Source organism: Pteropus alecto, unplaced genomic scaffold (assembly GCF_000325575.1).
Source record: "Pteropus alecto unplaced genomic scaffold, ASM32557v1 scaffold71, whole genome shotgun sequence".
Taxonomy (NCBI): domain Eukaryota; kingdom Metazoa; phylum Chordata; class Mammalia; order Chiroptera; family Pteropodidae; genus Pteropus; species Pteropus alecto.
Window position 1 is genome coordinate 5,645,657 of NW_006433024.1, and position 16,408 is coordinate 5,662,064.

Sequence of the window (16,408 nt, forward strand, 5' to 3'; positions counted from 1 at the left end):
CCTAAGCCCAGGGCATTATAATAAAACCAAGTATTTTAGTCTTCATCCAAGTGAGCCAGTTTTGCATTCTGAACTGCCCATCAGGAAAAAGAAGTGGAAATTCTCTTGCCTCCCACGTATATATATAACATCTAGTAAAGAAATTTATAATTTTATGAAGATTGTACTTTTAGTGGTAATGCATACAAGAAAAAAATGAACAACTTTGTTGTAAGATATCACTACTATTTGACGGATCGTAGGAATGTATGCTGGTGTTGGTCTTTTCAAAGCATAATTCTGATGAGATAACATTGAGAAGTTCAGATGGTCTTCCCTAAAAAAGCAAAATCATATCCTCAAAATTCTTTTTATAATTAGTTGGACAACTACATAAACTGGCTAGATTAGGGTGTCATTATTTGTGTAAGCTCATGTATATGGGTGTTTATGTAGGTGTGACACCGAGAGGTAAGGATGATTCCATGTCATTTTTTTTAAAAAAGTGTTTACCACCAGTACTGTATATTAACTAGTTATCCAGCTTGTGACTACCAGTCAGAATAATCTTTGAAAATAAGGCATGCATATCTCATTGCCATTGCCCTTGTGTACTGAGCTACTTGTAGGAAGAAATAATCAGGATGACACCTTTAGCACTAGCTCAGTGCCTTGCACACAGGAAATTTTAATGAACAGGAATGCGTGCTAAGATACTGGGGACTTCCATTTTGTCATTGTTGACATTTACCAGTCTTCAGTTAGAAAATTAACCTCATCAGCAATTCTGAGTCACCTTTCTTCCTCAGAAAGTCAATCAGAAGAGATTATAAATTTCAGCCTTCAGCAAGACTGCCTTCTTTCTACAGTGGACTGCCGGAAGTTGAGATTTTCTTCTTTCCATGAATGTTTTATTTGCTGGCCCAAGCAAGTTGCATTAATACATGTAACAATGATTAGACTAATGAGAATAATGAGGTAAAAGTGAAAAATATGTTTTCTGAAACACTAACATTACAGATAAAGATGGTGAGAGACAGTGAAAGAAAAGGTCAAAGAAAAGAAACTTAGTCGTAGTTAAATTTTATCTTGAGGAAACAAGCATGGAAACTGTATAATTGCTGACTAAAACTTATAAGGCCACAAATTATAGCGGAAAATATAAATAAATGTTGTGGAACAGTTAGTTCCGGACAGTTTAGGAAAGAATTAAGGACCCAATGCCCCAGAGCATCTGTGTTGATTGCATTATTACCCGGAGAGCTGCCCATAGAACCAATAGGGAAACAGAATTTAATCACAGTTTCACTGCTGGATATTTGTAAGTGAGAAGTTGACCTAACCTTTCATGTAATTTCCCAGAGCTCTATGATTCTCCTCAACTGAGGACTTACCCCTCTTTCTATAGGAGTGTTTTAATACCTGTCATGCCCTTTGAGGCCTTTGGATGAAAACTTTGCTGGAAAAATGTAAAATGCTACTACTACTGTCTGGCTTTGCATCTGCATGAATGAGTGCCTTGCATTCAGACTTCAATGGATGATTAAAATAATGTCAAACAGAAAATAGTGGGCTGTTTGTCAAATACCATACAGTCCAGTTAAGAGTTAACAAAATTGACCCAATAAACTTAATTAAAAAAAAAAAAAAAAGTTAACAAAATTGAAATGGCTTTGGAGAGTGCAAGTATATCTCTCTTCTAGCATTCACTGGATTTCTGCTAGCATTTCTATAAGCCAGCCCAGCAGCATTTCACACATTATGCCATATTAGAGAGTGAGGGTGTATGAGTGAAAAATATTATTATTTCTTGGAATCTGGCCCCTTAGAAATTGCTACTACCATTAGCACTGCCTCCAAATCTGACTTTGAAACAGCTATTTGCCTGATATACATATTACCAGAAAACGTTTGTCAAGTGTGGGAGCTGAACAGTGAAAGAAAAGACAAGTTTACACATTTTGCTGAAGTTCTAGCCAAGAAATTGCTTGAGAAAACCACACAGCCCATCGTGAATAAAAATGGCTTCTGAGCTATGAAAAAAAAAACTAAAAGCAATTCAGACTTGGGAAGAAAGCAAAGAAAATTTGTCTGAGTTCTAAATTTAGTTGTAATTCCATCCTACTTTGTAAGAAATTCACACTGGGATTTCTTAATGAGTTGTTTTAAGATTTACTGCTAACCATAGTGTTTGAGTTGGGGCAGGGGCCTTTAAAATGTGTATTCTTAGGAGTCTTAGGGTTTCCTAAAGCAGAGTAACAAGCTACACACTTTCGGCCATTGTGAACCCAGCTTATGTTATCAGCCAAGAGCCAGTCCCTGGGGTTCCCTTTGTAATATTAGGTTTCATAGTAATTAAAGTTGCTGCCAGCAAAACCGCTTGAGTATGAGGTCATCTCATGAATGAAAGGAAAAATAACTTCTGTGCCTCATGCTCCTCTAGAAATCATTTGAAGAAATTTATGAGATACCCTAATAAGGTAGTTGCTTCTCTACAAGCCATCTAAATCTCAATGATTATACTCTGTGCAGTCAGGACAGGCAGCTGTTATTGGGATGGGAAAAATAATTTTTTATTAAGCACCTTTTATGTGCTAAGCATCGAGCTCAATATTTTACCATCATTATCCTGAATCTTCACAATCCTGATAAGAATAATTACCTCTATTTTAAAGGCAAGAAAGCTGAGACAGAACAATCAGTCTGCAAACCCAGGTTTACTTGACTCAGTAGTCTGCAGTCTTTCCTTTATATGATGATACTATGGCAATTTGTTGTTATCTAACATTCCTTCTATAGACCCTAATGCCATAATAATCTTGACTGTCAAATGTCGCTTCTACTCATATTTATAGTTCAGATACTAGGGAATAATTTAGTGAGATTATATGGAAATTTCTTAAACTAAATCAGAATGACAGCACCAGAATATTAATTCCCTTCTCCTCTAGTAAGTTCAATTATAGCCAACTGTTTATTATGCAAAAGGAAAATGATAATTGACAAAGAATTAAATAGTCATGAGAAGATGAAGTGTAACTTTTAATCTTCCACATCAATAATCTAAACTAGAATCCAATTCTTGTTTAGATTAAATAAAGTAAGTACAATTAGACCTCCAACCCCCAAAAAACCTCTAAATAAGCTTAATGTGGAAATTATTGTTATTGTTATTGCCTTGCATTGGTTTGCATTCTAAGTTTTTCATAACAAAGGCCTTTGGGATTTTCTTTGAAGCAAATTGCTATAACATTTTTCTATATATTATAGAAGTAGTTATTTATCATCTTTCTATCATTATCCGTCACCATTTCTATTATTGGCAGTATCATTAACTTTTAAAATAAATTTTTAAAATACACTTCTCATAATAAAGTAAAATACAAATACAGAAAAATCACATAAAAGTATAGCTCAATGAACTGTTATTGTAAGTCAAACACTTTTATACACCATCCAAGTCAAGAAATGAAACATTGCCAGCCACTCTAAAACCCATCCACATATCCCAACCAATCTCAAACCTCTATTTTGTCCCCTAATGTGATGGCTTTCCTGAATCTTATGGTATTCACCACCTTATTTTCCTGTTTTAAAGCATAATAATCCTAGTGTGCATCTCTTAGCACTACAGTTTGGTTTCCCAACTTTTCTTTCTTTTTTTTTTTTTCTTTTGGTATCTGTTTCTTTTCTCTCCTACAATTCACTTCTAGTAAGTACAAATTTAGTAATCAGCACCAGTACTGTGTCAACGTATCACTACTCACTTTAGTTGTCTGAAGCCCATTCTCTTGTAAATTCCTCAGGAAGGACTCATGGGAACAATATTCTCTGAATTCTTGCATGTTGACAGCAGTTTAAGGTTTTTATAACTCGAAAATTAACTTGGCTAAGTATAAAATTCTTGGCTTACAGCATCTTTAATATGCACTACGATTTTATTAGTTATCTAATTTTCTCTTTCTTCTAAGTAATTTGATCTTTTTTTACCTGGACGCTTAAAAGATTTTTTAAGACCAGTAATTCATTGGTTGTTCTGGGGCAATTTTAAAGGGAGTATATCATTTGGTCTTTTGGTATGCAGTTTCAATTTTTTTTTTTAATTTCAAGAATTTCTTTTTTTGAATTATAGTTTTTAGTATTTGTTCTGATCTTTGCTTTGGGTTTCTTCTTTCAAGAACTCCTAATATACATATGTCAAATCATCTTTGCCTATTCTCTGAATTTCTTACCTTCTCTCGAATCCTTATCTCTTCCTTTTTCGGACATTTAAATTTTTCTCCCTTTTATTTTCTAATTATCCAAAGACATCATCTATTATGCTTATTTGATATTGCATTCCTTCTAGTTTAGTCTTAACTTTTTAAAGATTTTTAAATTTTTTTCCCTGAATGTATTATCCTATTTTTGAGGTTCTGATTCCCATGTAGATTATTCTTTCATATATTGTTCCATTAATTAAAGTATTTTTGTTCATTAGAAGTAGATATAAAAACAGAAGTTAGAAATAGAAAAAAATATTTTCTGGCATGTAATCTGTAGGTGAGCTATTTTGATATTCTCTTTTTTTTCCTTAAAACATGTATTAGACTAGACCTTAATCATTTTATGTTGCTAATTTTTGTGTGAAATTTGTTTTCTTGAGATATTATTTAGAAATCTTTTGTAACTTACAGTTTTAAGCTATATTTCAAAACTATAGCTGATAACATTGTAAGATCTCCTGGTTCCTTTCCTTCATTTTTACCTAGGCCTTTTTCTTTTGTCCCTGTATTGCTCAATTTGGAGTCTATTTCTCAGAAGGAAGCTTTATCATGGAAGAGAGTTTGATAAATTTTTAAGAGTTTATGGGGCCTTTGCATGGATGGACTTCTTATACTCAGCTGTACTGAAATGTGAAAATCCCCTTTCCAGTTTAACTGCCATTCTCAAATTGCCCTACTACATGTTCCAGTAAATATGCTATGATTTTGGAATTTTCCAGATCCTTCAGGTACCTAGCTGCTTCCCTCTCCTTTCTCCTACACACTTGCCGATATCACACATTATGGCTTTGGCAGGTTTACCTCTATACTCCCACTCATTTTGGGAGTTCACAGAAATATCTTGTCATCTAATTTTGATTAAATGTTGTCCCTGGATTTTGGGGTTTGCACACTAGATGTTTTGCAGGCAATATTCAAAGAAATTAAAAGCTATGTCACCACCATAACCTTAGCATTTCCTTCGTTTACTTGTTTACTTTACATCTTTAGGTATCATAGAGATTTCCATATTAGTTTAATGGACTGAGTAAGTATGATACTAGATGTCAGAAAAGTTACTGCTATCTTTCTAGTTTGTATTTGGGATATTAATTCTCACCTAAAAAATGGTATAAAATTTTAATATTCAAAAATAAATGCAGTGTAAATGTGTATCCATAATACAAGTAGAACTGAAAAGATAATGACTTTTTAAAACATAATTCTACCAATTTTGTCAAGTATTATTTACAAACAAGCATAACCCTCCTGCTAGAATTAAAACAATAACAATAATTGATGGCTAAAGTATTTATGGATTAAATAGACATATAATACATAGCTTAGGCTAAGATTAAAGTTAATAGTCAGACAATCAGGAAAATAACACAATTCACTATTCTAGAGTCCATGTTCTCAATCAACAAACATTTTTGATAGAGGGTTCATTGCTATGAGATAAAGAATATGTTTGAACTCAGTTCCCTAATGTAATAAAATATTTTTTCTAAGACTTTACAGGACAATAAGAAAAGCAGAAATTTGAAGAGAAACCGAGAATAAACAGAGCAAACCCCCTCCACTCCAGCCCAAACTAAACTTCTCTTACTTCTGTTAGGCCATGTTCTCTCTCTCCATTGGGCCTTCTAACATGCTATTTCTTCTTCCTACAATGACTTTTACTCTTCTAGGCAAATCCTATCTAATCTTCACTTCTTCACACTCATAACAGTTTGTACTTTAGCTTTGGAAAGTAAATCATACTAATTTGTCTTCCCCACAGACTGTAAGTTTCAAGAGGTACAAGTTTGTTCTATTCTATTCTGCATCCTCATTTCCTGGACCATTGTATGTGTCTAATAAATGATAATGGGAAAATAAATGTCTGGAGCTCTGGTGAGTGATTACTTCTGGGAAGTCATATGTGAATATGTTACTACTGTAGTTAGAAATAATATGCAAACTGATATTCCTTTGGATGGCTGACTATAAAATTTTTTGTTAATTTAGCTAGAAGATTCTTTTCCAAGTTAAAATTTAAAAATTAAAATATGAGGCATTATGTTTTCAGTCCAGCTGGTTAGGTAATGATGTTCAAAAGAAGATATTCTTCTATAATCTGCAAGAAGAGCTTGCAGCAGGTTAACTGGGAGTTGTAGCTGCTGATGATAATAAATCCAAGTGGCAGATGTAGAACATCTTTTCATATAAGTAGTACTTCAGAAAAGACAAAGATTACAGATAAATCCAGCATGATTTTCCAAGTGTGAGCCACTAACCAAAAGAGTATAAAATCTGTCACCAAGGGTATAAAGGATAAATCTACAAAAACAATATTTAAGCATTTATAAACACTGAAGTTTTCAAATTTATGACAAAACACTATAAATATCATGAAATGTCATGATATCTATGACTGGCCATCTAGATTTGAGTGAATCTAGCAAATTAACATTTAAATCAAACCCATGAAATAGTCTCTAAAAATCATGATTTTAATGTACAGGAGCTTTTGACAAAACCCTTGAATAGATGAGAAAAATATAAGGGAAACTTCTAATTAAATGTTGAAAATGACATGAATGGCTCAGTGGTTTTTTGTTTTTTTGTTTTTGTCTTCGTTTTTTTTTTAAGTAGCATCTTTGTTTGTTTAGCTTTGTTGAAAATTGCATCTTTGGCAAAAGCAGGGTTATATGTAGCACAATACCATTGGATTAAGATGCCTGCCTCTTTGGTTTTAGAAGAATCTGGCCCAGCACCTCTGCTTCACTCTTGACAATTCTTGATAATCTGCTTGAGTTGTTGCATTACTTGGAACAACTTTAGAATGTGTCTCTAATGAGAGGTGCATGTAAGTACACCTTTATCTCACTAAGGCTTCACAAGAGGGCTTTTAAAAAATGGTTTCTACACAGGCTGCTGGATCATGTTTGCATTTATTTCTGCTGTGTTTCATTGGAGATTTGGATCTGGGAAGGTTAAATGAAAACTTAGAGTCTTAGACAATCAGCAGCAGCCTTCTCAGCATGATTCATTTCTGTAAGGATGTAGAAAGGTAGACCAAATGACATTTCTAGAATTTTTCCAGACTTATGCTAAAACTATTAGGAGAATGTTTTATGATTGGAATTGGCTCACTCCTTTCCTGGGATTTATCATTATGCATGACCACAGACTTTTAGACTATACATCCCATACCGTGCCAAAGATACTTTAGGGCTGAAAAATGTTGATCATCTCCTGCCAGTTAGCTCAGAAGACTGAAGAACTGCTCTGATGAAGCCAAGTAATAGGCTCCATCCCTGTAGAAGCCAGTTAATGTCAAATGAAGAGAGCTGTTCCCTGGCTAAAGCTTGCACCTTGAATCTCAGCCAGCTCTTGGCTGCAGCAAAACTCAGTTAATTTACCCTTGATCATAGGAGAAACCAGGAAAGACAATGTAGGTGAGTCAATGCAATACCATCATCACTCTTGAAAAGAAAATCTAAATATAGTCATTTCCTACTGACAGTGTCAACAGCATCATCTTCTTAGTCAAAAGTCGTTATATATTCTACAACTTGAAATTACTTTGTCTCCTTAAATCCCTTCCTACGTGTTAATTCTTGGAATGCTGATGTTGACAGCAGTCTTTATCTGTATTATATATGGGATTTGGAGTGGCATGAACTTTATAGAGAACATGTATTTCTTGGCTACAGTCATTAAATATAATGGATTGCCTGACTCATACTTGAAATGAGTTGCAGCAGGCTGTATATACTTCTTTTCTCCTTTCACTGGGTCTCTTTCCAGTTCATGGCCACATGTGAATAGCTCTTTAACCTTTACTAAAACATATACTAGGCTTTCCATCCTGAATTTAAATGAGGGGGGAAAAAAAAAAACCAGAGCAAAATAGCTAGTTTTATCCTCAACCCCAGAGAACGGAGGAAGAAGCACTACCTTTTCACTTCAGATTCCTCTGCCTAAAATACATCTCTCAGAAATTCAGAGTTTTCCTTTCCTGATTTTATTCAGGTTTCTATGAAAAATGCCAGCTCTTTCTAAAAGAGCACTTTCCAAAGCATCATCTCTGTCATGATATTCTCCTGATCTCCAATTCTTATCTCCTTATCTTGCTTTATTTTCTTAATAGGACTTATCTCTATGTGATATTAGATTTGGTAATTTATCTCTTTTGTTTCCTGCTCTATATCTAAAGCAAAAACAATACCTGGAATAAAAGAGGTGTTCAATATATATTTTTCAATAAATGATGTGATAAATGTGAACATAAATAAATAAATAGATACTGTAAATCATACATATATATATAGTGGCTTTTTTTTTCAAAACAACTTTGGTTCATTTGGAAACACAGCTTCCTTCCAATTATCCATTGTCTCAGACTTCTGAGAGAAAAGCTTTACAAAATCTGAATAATGGTTTCTTTTCTTGTCACAGAGTTGCAAGTAATCCCTAGTTCTTTTGTTAATTAACATCTCTTAACTTTTAAGCCGAGTTGTGTTTTTTGATAATGGAGATAAAAGTTGGCATAACACAAAATTAACCATTTTAAAGGGTCATTTATTCCAATAACAATGTTTTAAAACAATTATTTCTATCTAGTTTTAATACATTTTCATCACTAATTTTTTTTAACTAATTATTCACCTTGGAAGGGTAGGAAACTAATCCATTACATTGCAAAATGCTAAATAATGAGAAAGAATCAAGCATTTATCTCATCATTCCTATGTAGATATTGTATGGAGTAACCAAATACTAAATGAAGGAAAACAGATCTTTTAAAACATTTTTCAACTGATAAACAAAAAAGAAATTTTTCTTTTGTATTTCACTCTTTAGGACTCGTAGTGAATTGATGGATCTAGCTGTGTGCAAACATCACAAAAAGAAAGAAATCTAGACAGTCTGTATCTTGTAATAAAATAATGCCATCTACGTTTTGCCAAGAATTAAAAAGCCCCTACATTTACTGCCAATTTCCCAGAAACGCAGAGGATGGAGGAACATGTTAAACTATACTATGACTATGCAGAATGGGAAGAAACTTTTTAATGAGTAAGAAGTTTTAATTTAGAGTAATGGAAATGTTTTGAAACTAGGTAGATAGAGCTGGTGACTACCAAAATTTAAAGGTATTAAATGCCACTGAATTGTTCACTTTAAAATGATTTGTTTTATGTTATGTGAATTTCACCTCAATAAATTATTTATAAAAAAGCACTACAGCTATGAAAAAACATAACCTACAATTTCACATACACCTTTTTATAAACTGTAGGCTAGACAGATGTATTCTCTTTCGGAGAGGAAAAGAGCTATGAGGAGATGCTAATTCGGAAATGGTTATTTTAGGAAAAGAAAGGTCAGCGTATCTTTCTTGGCTGATGGTCATTAAGGTAATTATTTTATAAAGTGAAGTTTCCATTTCCCCCATGTATCAAGTTCATTCTAACACATTTCCTCTGGCTTAGCAACAGCCTGTTTAAACATATGTTTCTTGTATTTTACAGACATACTTGGCAAGTGCAAGACAAAATCAACGCAAACAATGTAGCTTACACAACTGGGAAGCTAAGTTTTCACACTGATTATCCAGCCCTCCATCATCCACCTGGGGTAAGGTGAGCCTCATCATATCTTCCATAAGGCAGGCCAAGGACCAATATCCTATATTTTGAGCCTAGAAAATTATATGTTTCACTAGCTAATTTGTCTTATGTAGATCTTTCTCCAAACACAATCCAAACTCACAAAATCTCTGTACCTAAATCCTAAATAGCTTCACATTCCCAAGGGATAGAAGAATTTCATGTTATGGTTTTTTTAAAACAATTTTTGTTTCTTCCTGAAAATAACCACTGGCACTTTTGCTTTGCAAATACATTTAACCACAACAGTACATTTTGAGGCCCTTTTGCACATTTACCATTCCCAGGAGAATTTAAAAAGAGCAAAGAAAACAAGGGAACATAATGTAGGATTTTTCCTACGAAGTCACATGGCCATCATTCATATTAATTAACTATTACTGCAAAAAAAAAAAAAAAACACTCTATAACTAAATGAGTTAAAGGAACATTTATTTAGGTCATGTTTTTATAGTTTGGGCTGCCTCCATCTGGGCAGTTCTGCTGCTGCTGAGTTGGCTAGGGGCTAGTTAACCTAGGTAGTAGCTGGGATGGCTGTCTCTGCTCCACTTGATCTATCTTATCATCCTCCAGCTGGCTAGCCCACCCAGGCTTATGCACGTGGCAGCTGTCAGAGTTTCCAGAGAACAAGCCAAAATATATAAGGCCCCTCAAGACTTAAGGTAGTAAGAGACACAATGTCACTTCTGCCATGTTTTATTTCATTTTATTTATTTATTTATTTATTTATTTATTTATTTATTTATTTATTTATTTTGGTCAAAGCAAGTCGTAAGTTTTGGTCAGATTCAAGAGATGAGGAAGTAGAGGCCACCTTTTATGGGAAAAGCTGCAAAGGCATACTACAAGGGGTATGAAGTCAAGGAGCAGAATAGCTCTGTCTATTTTTGGAAACCGTCTGCTCTCCGGTCAAGATTTATTGTCAAGGAAGGAAATGTTGGGCATGGAACTACAAATCCTCCAGAATTTCTAGAAGGGCCCTCTTCCACTATGTTATTACAAAACTGTCATTTTGTAAAACCAGTAACATTTTACAAAAGCATTGTTTTTGATAAACCAAGAAACAATCACAAAGCTACCTTTGAAAAGATATTTTGTTTCTATTTTTAGAGCTAAATGGGACTAAATGAAATGACTACACAGAAATTTATATCTTTAAAGGTAAATAGAAGAGGAAATTTGGAGTTATTCTCTAGTTAATGAAGATAAGATGGATAAAAATGAAAATTACTCAGTTTTTTCCATCATGCTGACTGAACAAGTTTTCTCTGTGCCCTCGTTTTTATCCATTGTCCTCGCCAGTACTAACTAAGCTGGTCTAGTATTTGACTTCACATTTTAAATTATTTTGCTGATTGTAAAATACCAGATGAGTTCTTTGAACTAAATGATGACAGTGAAATGACCACTATAGTCATTTTGGGAGATGGGGCTTGGGGGAGGAAGAGATATACAACATGATTTATTCTAATCGTGGTCCAAAAATTTTCTAAAACGTTATAGGGTTAAAAGCCAAAATAATCAGCTCAGTTTGTCTGCTAAATATAGGTTAGAAAGTTATATGGAATAAAGTTTTAAAAATTAGACCAGAAAACTAAAGCTTCTATTTGAATTTTTAAATTATCTGCGATGGGTTTTTTTTGTTTGTTTGTTTTGTTTTGTTTTGTTTTTTATGAGTTTGGGTTTTGTTTCTGGGTTAAAATTGAAAGCCTATGGAAAAGTGATTAAATGACTTCATAAATATTCCTAAAGTATAGTATAGTGCTTGACATTTTCATAGCATTTTGTAGTCTTTCAAAGCATTTTTACTTACATTACTTTATCTGATCTCTCTTAGCATTCCTTTAAGGTAGAACAGGATGAATCATGTATTTTTATGTCCAATGAGGAAATGACACACAGCAAGGTTAAATACTTTCACAAGGTGACATCTGATTAATAGGGAACTTGGAACTGAACCCAGGACTCGATCTAGCTTTTTTACCACACCATACCGGTCTTGAGTTGGACTTTTTAATTTCCATAATTTATATAATGTGGTGAATATTTATAGACATTGTCATATGTTAGAAACTCTTTAAATACAGCAACTGAATCTTATACTTCTCTGTATTCCAAGATTTAACCCAGCACCTTTCATGTAGTAGAGATTTAACCGACACGCTATCAAGAGGCAAAGAAATGCCATAAAGTTGTACCTGTCTCCATCAGCAAATGAAACATCCAAAGCTAAAATCTCCCAATAGGAGATTTTAAAAGATGATTCCTGAAATGTCTAGATCCTATTAAAAGAATAGTTAAAATATAGGCACCTCTTTGTGCTATTGTTTTTCAGGGATTTTGGCCCAAAGTTCAAGCGTTTTCATAACAAACAGAATAAGTCAATGTTCTTTTCAGTACAGACGAAATGATCTGGATAAGTTACCTGCTGAGAATTCAGTTTGATCAATTTGGATCATATGGGTCAGGGACAAGGAAGCACATCTTTAATGAAATGCAGATGTTGCTTCGCTCACTTCTTTGTCTGGGCCAAAAGTCACATGCTGCCATAAAGTAACATTTAGAAAGAAAATATTTTTGGTTCTGAATGACTTACATGAAATAAAGTTGGGTTTTATACACATCAACATATATTTACTTTTTGAATTAGCAGTGAAAGTGTTATCTGGCTCCATCATCTTTTTTCTTTCATTAAAATATAAGTATATAACAGAAGATTATTACTTGGTCTTGCCATATGTAAAAGACATCAGATGACTTTTGTTAAAATTTATATTTGAAATATTCTGTGACTTCATTATGGAAAATCTAAGAAACAAAATTAAAGAACACTGATTCTCCCAGAGACAAAGTTATGCTATTGTTTTGCCTTCTTGGAGTTTGGCACATTGAGGCTGAGATTTTCATTTCATCTTCTTTTAATCCAGTTGCTTCACTCTTCAATGCCCTGGTGATGAGGTAGTTTCCTGCAATGACTTGGTCAGCTTAGGCATGTATTTTTTTTGAGTTTAGAAAAATTGGCATCAGTTTAAGAGCTGAACAATTACCAATTTAGACCAGTTCTCTCTTAACATCAGAAAATAAGGCATCATCAATCTGAAATGGAATTTTAAAGTTTACAAAGCACATAGACACATACTACACAATACTGAATTATTAAGAGTACTGTAAAAAAAATTTCTCTTTTTATAGGAAAAGAACTTGCTGTATGAAGATTTTAAGGCAAATAAACCAAAGTCTGAATTCCAGCTTTACCATCCATTAGCTGAGATTTTACTAGCCGGACAATTTTTTTCAGCTCTGGGTATCAGTTTCTTCACCTTCAAAATGGAGATAAAAGTATCAAATTCTAAAGACTATAGTGAAAAATTAATAAGTGTATATGACAATCATAATTTGAGAATAAGTATGTATAAAACATTGAGAAAATTAATGCAGTTTTGAAAGAGTGGCAGGATTTGTGTTCTAGACCTGCATTATTTAATATAGTAGTCACTAGCCACAAATGACTATTTAAATTTTAATTTAAATTAGTTACATTTTGAAAAAAACTAAAATTCAGTTCCTCAGTTACTCTAAACATATTTCAAATACGCAATAGCCATGTGGGACTATTGATGACTATATAGGGCAGCGTAGAACATTTCCACCATTGCAGAAAGTTCTAATGAACTGCACTGTTCTAAGCAATTATGGAAATAAGCAAGGTATATGGATGTTTTTCTCACTCATATCGATATCCCCCTAGTCTAGGCCTTTGATCATATTGCCTCTTCCTTTCTGCAGGAATTGTGAGACATTGGTTTTGATTTTTATTTCACTCAATAGGAATAAAGTTGTCACAGCTGAATAGTGTTAGCTTTTTCAAGCAGGAAATTGGGGCCTAAATTTAGGTATTCAGAATCACCCACCCATGCTGACTTACCAAAAGGAGTCATATAACCAAGGAAAACAAACAAACTCCATTCAAGAAATATTTTTAAAATTTTACTATGTTTGCTTTTCAAAATGAAATAATATTAAACATTTTCCCCTAAATCTTAGTAAAAACACCTAACATTATCCTTTTGGTTTCACATTCCCAGTGTTTCTTGGGTTTATCTCTCCTCATAGCCCCACCCTACCTTATTCCCTTCTTATCCTTACATCTGAACTACTGCATTAGATGCCCAAGTAGTTACTCTCTCACTAGGTCCCCCTTAAAAAAATTTATCCCATGTAGCACCACTGGACTAATAGTCAAAATTCAGTTTTGACTTCTATATTCAAAAGCCTTTAGTGATTCTCCTCTGTACACTAGAGAAAGCCCAATATCCTTCATCTGACATTCAAGACTCTCCATGATAAGGTTCCAAATTACCTTTCCAACTGGATCTACTATTCCCAGGTGTGACCCTCTACTGCAGCCAAACTTTTTGATACACAGTGACATGTGCATTTTGTCATTGCCACCTGACTTGCTGTCTCCATCCTATTCTATTCAAAATCTTATCCTCCCTCCTTTACCCAGATTAAATTCCACCTCCTTCATGAAGCCAACATGAAGTCATAAATACTCCAACATGAAGTGCTCAGTCCCTGCAGCTATTATCTGTGCCTTTCATTTACTAATGAACATTATTATGCCTGTGCTCATGTTTTCAATTATAACAATGTCTGAATTATAAAATGTTAATTACAAGCTACTTCTTCTCCCTAAACCCTTTCTCTGCTGCACAAAGACAAATGAAAAAGGTTTGTTGATTTTAGTGCATCCATATCCTTCTGTATCTTTCTTTCACATAGTGTTAGAATATGTAAGCGCATGTCGTTTTAAAACATATTTCTCTTTATAGGTTCAGCTTCTGCACTGCATAAAACAAACTGTCACTGGGGGTGATTCAGAAATTGTAGATGGATTTAATGTGTGCCGAAAGCTCAAGGAAAAAAATCCACAAGCATTTCAGATTTTGTCCTCCACTTTTGTGGACTTCACAGACATTGGAGTGGATTACTGCGATTACTCTGTACAATCTAAACACAAAATTATAGAGTAAGTGCTATTTATAAATTTCTCACAGCAATAAAACAGTTGACAGCAAAAGTTTCATGAACCTAAAGCTTAAACTGTAGAAAGCTTCAATTAACTCCAGAGCTTTACTTTTTATTAACACTTTTTATTAATCAAATTTTATAAGGGAAGATAAAAAAACTTTTCACCATAAAAAAATTCTTTATCAAATTTCATAAAATCTCTATTCTTAATATGAGAAATAACTAAGACTTCATTTCCACTTAATTTTTAAAATATAAATTCTACATTGTTATAACCAGTGTGATTATACCAGTCAAAGTGAAAGAATCTAACACAAATTAAATCCAGGAGTTAAACAATGTCATCTGAAATTGATCTCTTTTTTCTTCACCTCTTAGCTTTACCATCCTATGTGTTGGCTACATTTTCAAAGATAATCAATGGAAGCTCCAAGTTTTCATTATCGTTAGCACTGGTAATTACAGAACACAAAAAGCATTTATTTGTAAATAGCTACAACAAAGCTGAATAATTCACTGCCCGATTTGTGCCCAAGTGTATCCTCGAGGCAATCACTATAGACGAAAAGTCTGACAATTCTGATTGGCCATTCTTGGATCATATGTTCATCTCTGGAGCCTCAGCTGAACCACACGGGCTAAGAATAAAACAGGGATGTCTCTCCGAATTGATGCCAACAAAAATCATCTGTTCCCTACAAAGAGCATTTTGTATTTTCTTCTCATTCGATAGTACTTGATCATAATTTTTTAAGTATCTATGAAGGCCATAAATTTATCTTTTTATTTGAGAATTATAGTGCTAGGACATGGTTTATTTAATTATATCTCAGTTGATGCAATTTGGGGTGTTTCCAATTTTAGAAGTGAGTTATATTCTTTCAGGAGAAATAGCCAAATAATATGAAAATAAACGCATTTAATTAATCTTTAAATCCTGAGTATACTCACTCAGTTTTCTCATATACATATAGAGCCTTCGTTTCTTCATTCAATAAATATTTATTGAGGCCAGCCACTATTTCTGATGCATGGGATATGTCAGTGAAAAAAATAATGATCCACTTAACAAATGAGTAAATTACAGTGAATGTTAAAACATTTGTAAGTGCTTAATAAAAAAGGAAAAGTAGGGCAGGATAAGGGGAATCTGTAGTACTAAAGACTTAAGAAGGATGGAACTTACATCATTAAATAATGTGACAAGGAAAAGTTTTACTGAGTAAGTGCTATTTGAGCAAAAACTTAAATGAGGAAGATTTCTCAGGAGATAAGCAGTTTCCAGAAACAGCTAGAGCAGAGGTCCTAAGAAGGTCCTTAAAACATGTTTAGTGTGTTCAAAGAAAGCAAGGAGAGAGACCACCTAGGAAGACCAGGTGCTGTAGGCATTAAAAAAAAAAAAGAAAGAAAGAAAAGTAAAAAAGAAAGCAAGGAGGCCAGTGTGGAGCTGAGTATTAAGAGAGGAAAGTCAAATGGGGATCAATTCATGTG

The 16,408-nt window shown here is 33.6% G+C and overlaps 1 protein-coding gene and 1 long non-coding RNA gene across 8 annotated transcripts in view; one reads left to right on the forward strand and one right to left on the reverse strand.

The window, feature by feature from the left end:
• Window positions 1-16,408, forward strand: part of BBOX1 (gamma-butyrobetaine hydroxylase 1) — a 48,072-nt gene that overhangs the window by 27,756 nt on the left and 3,908 nt on the right. For 2 of the 6 annotated variants that reach the window (XR_003045162.1, XR_003045160.1), the window contains exons 1-2: window positions 7,410-7,666; window positions 9,746-9,851. Coding sequence is in view for 1 of the 6 variants with exons in the window: in XM_006907984.2 (XP_006908046.1) it covers window positions 9,746-9,851; window positions 14,719-14,915 (303 nt within the window). In the remaining 5 variants the exon portion in view is untranslated. Of the gene's footprint in view, window positions 1-7,404; window positions 7,667-9,745; window positions 9,857-10,993; window positions 11,027-14,718; window positions 14,916-16,408 lie in introns of those variants that run through there. The other 4 variants (XR_003045158.1, XR_003045161.1, XM_006907984.2 and 1 more) reach the window with 4 other exon arrangements.
• The window catches only part of LOC107195409, a 151,155-nt gene that overhangs the window by 8,498 nt on the left and 126,249 nt on the right, over window positions 1-16,408 (reverse strand). The gene's annotated exons all lie outside the window — the stretch shown is intronic.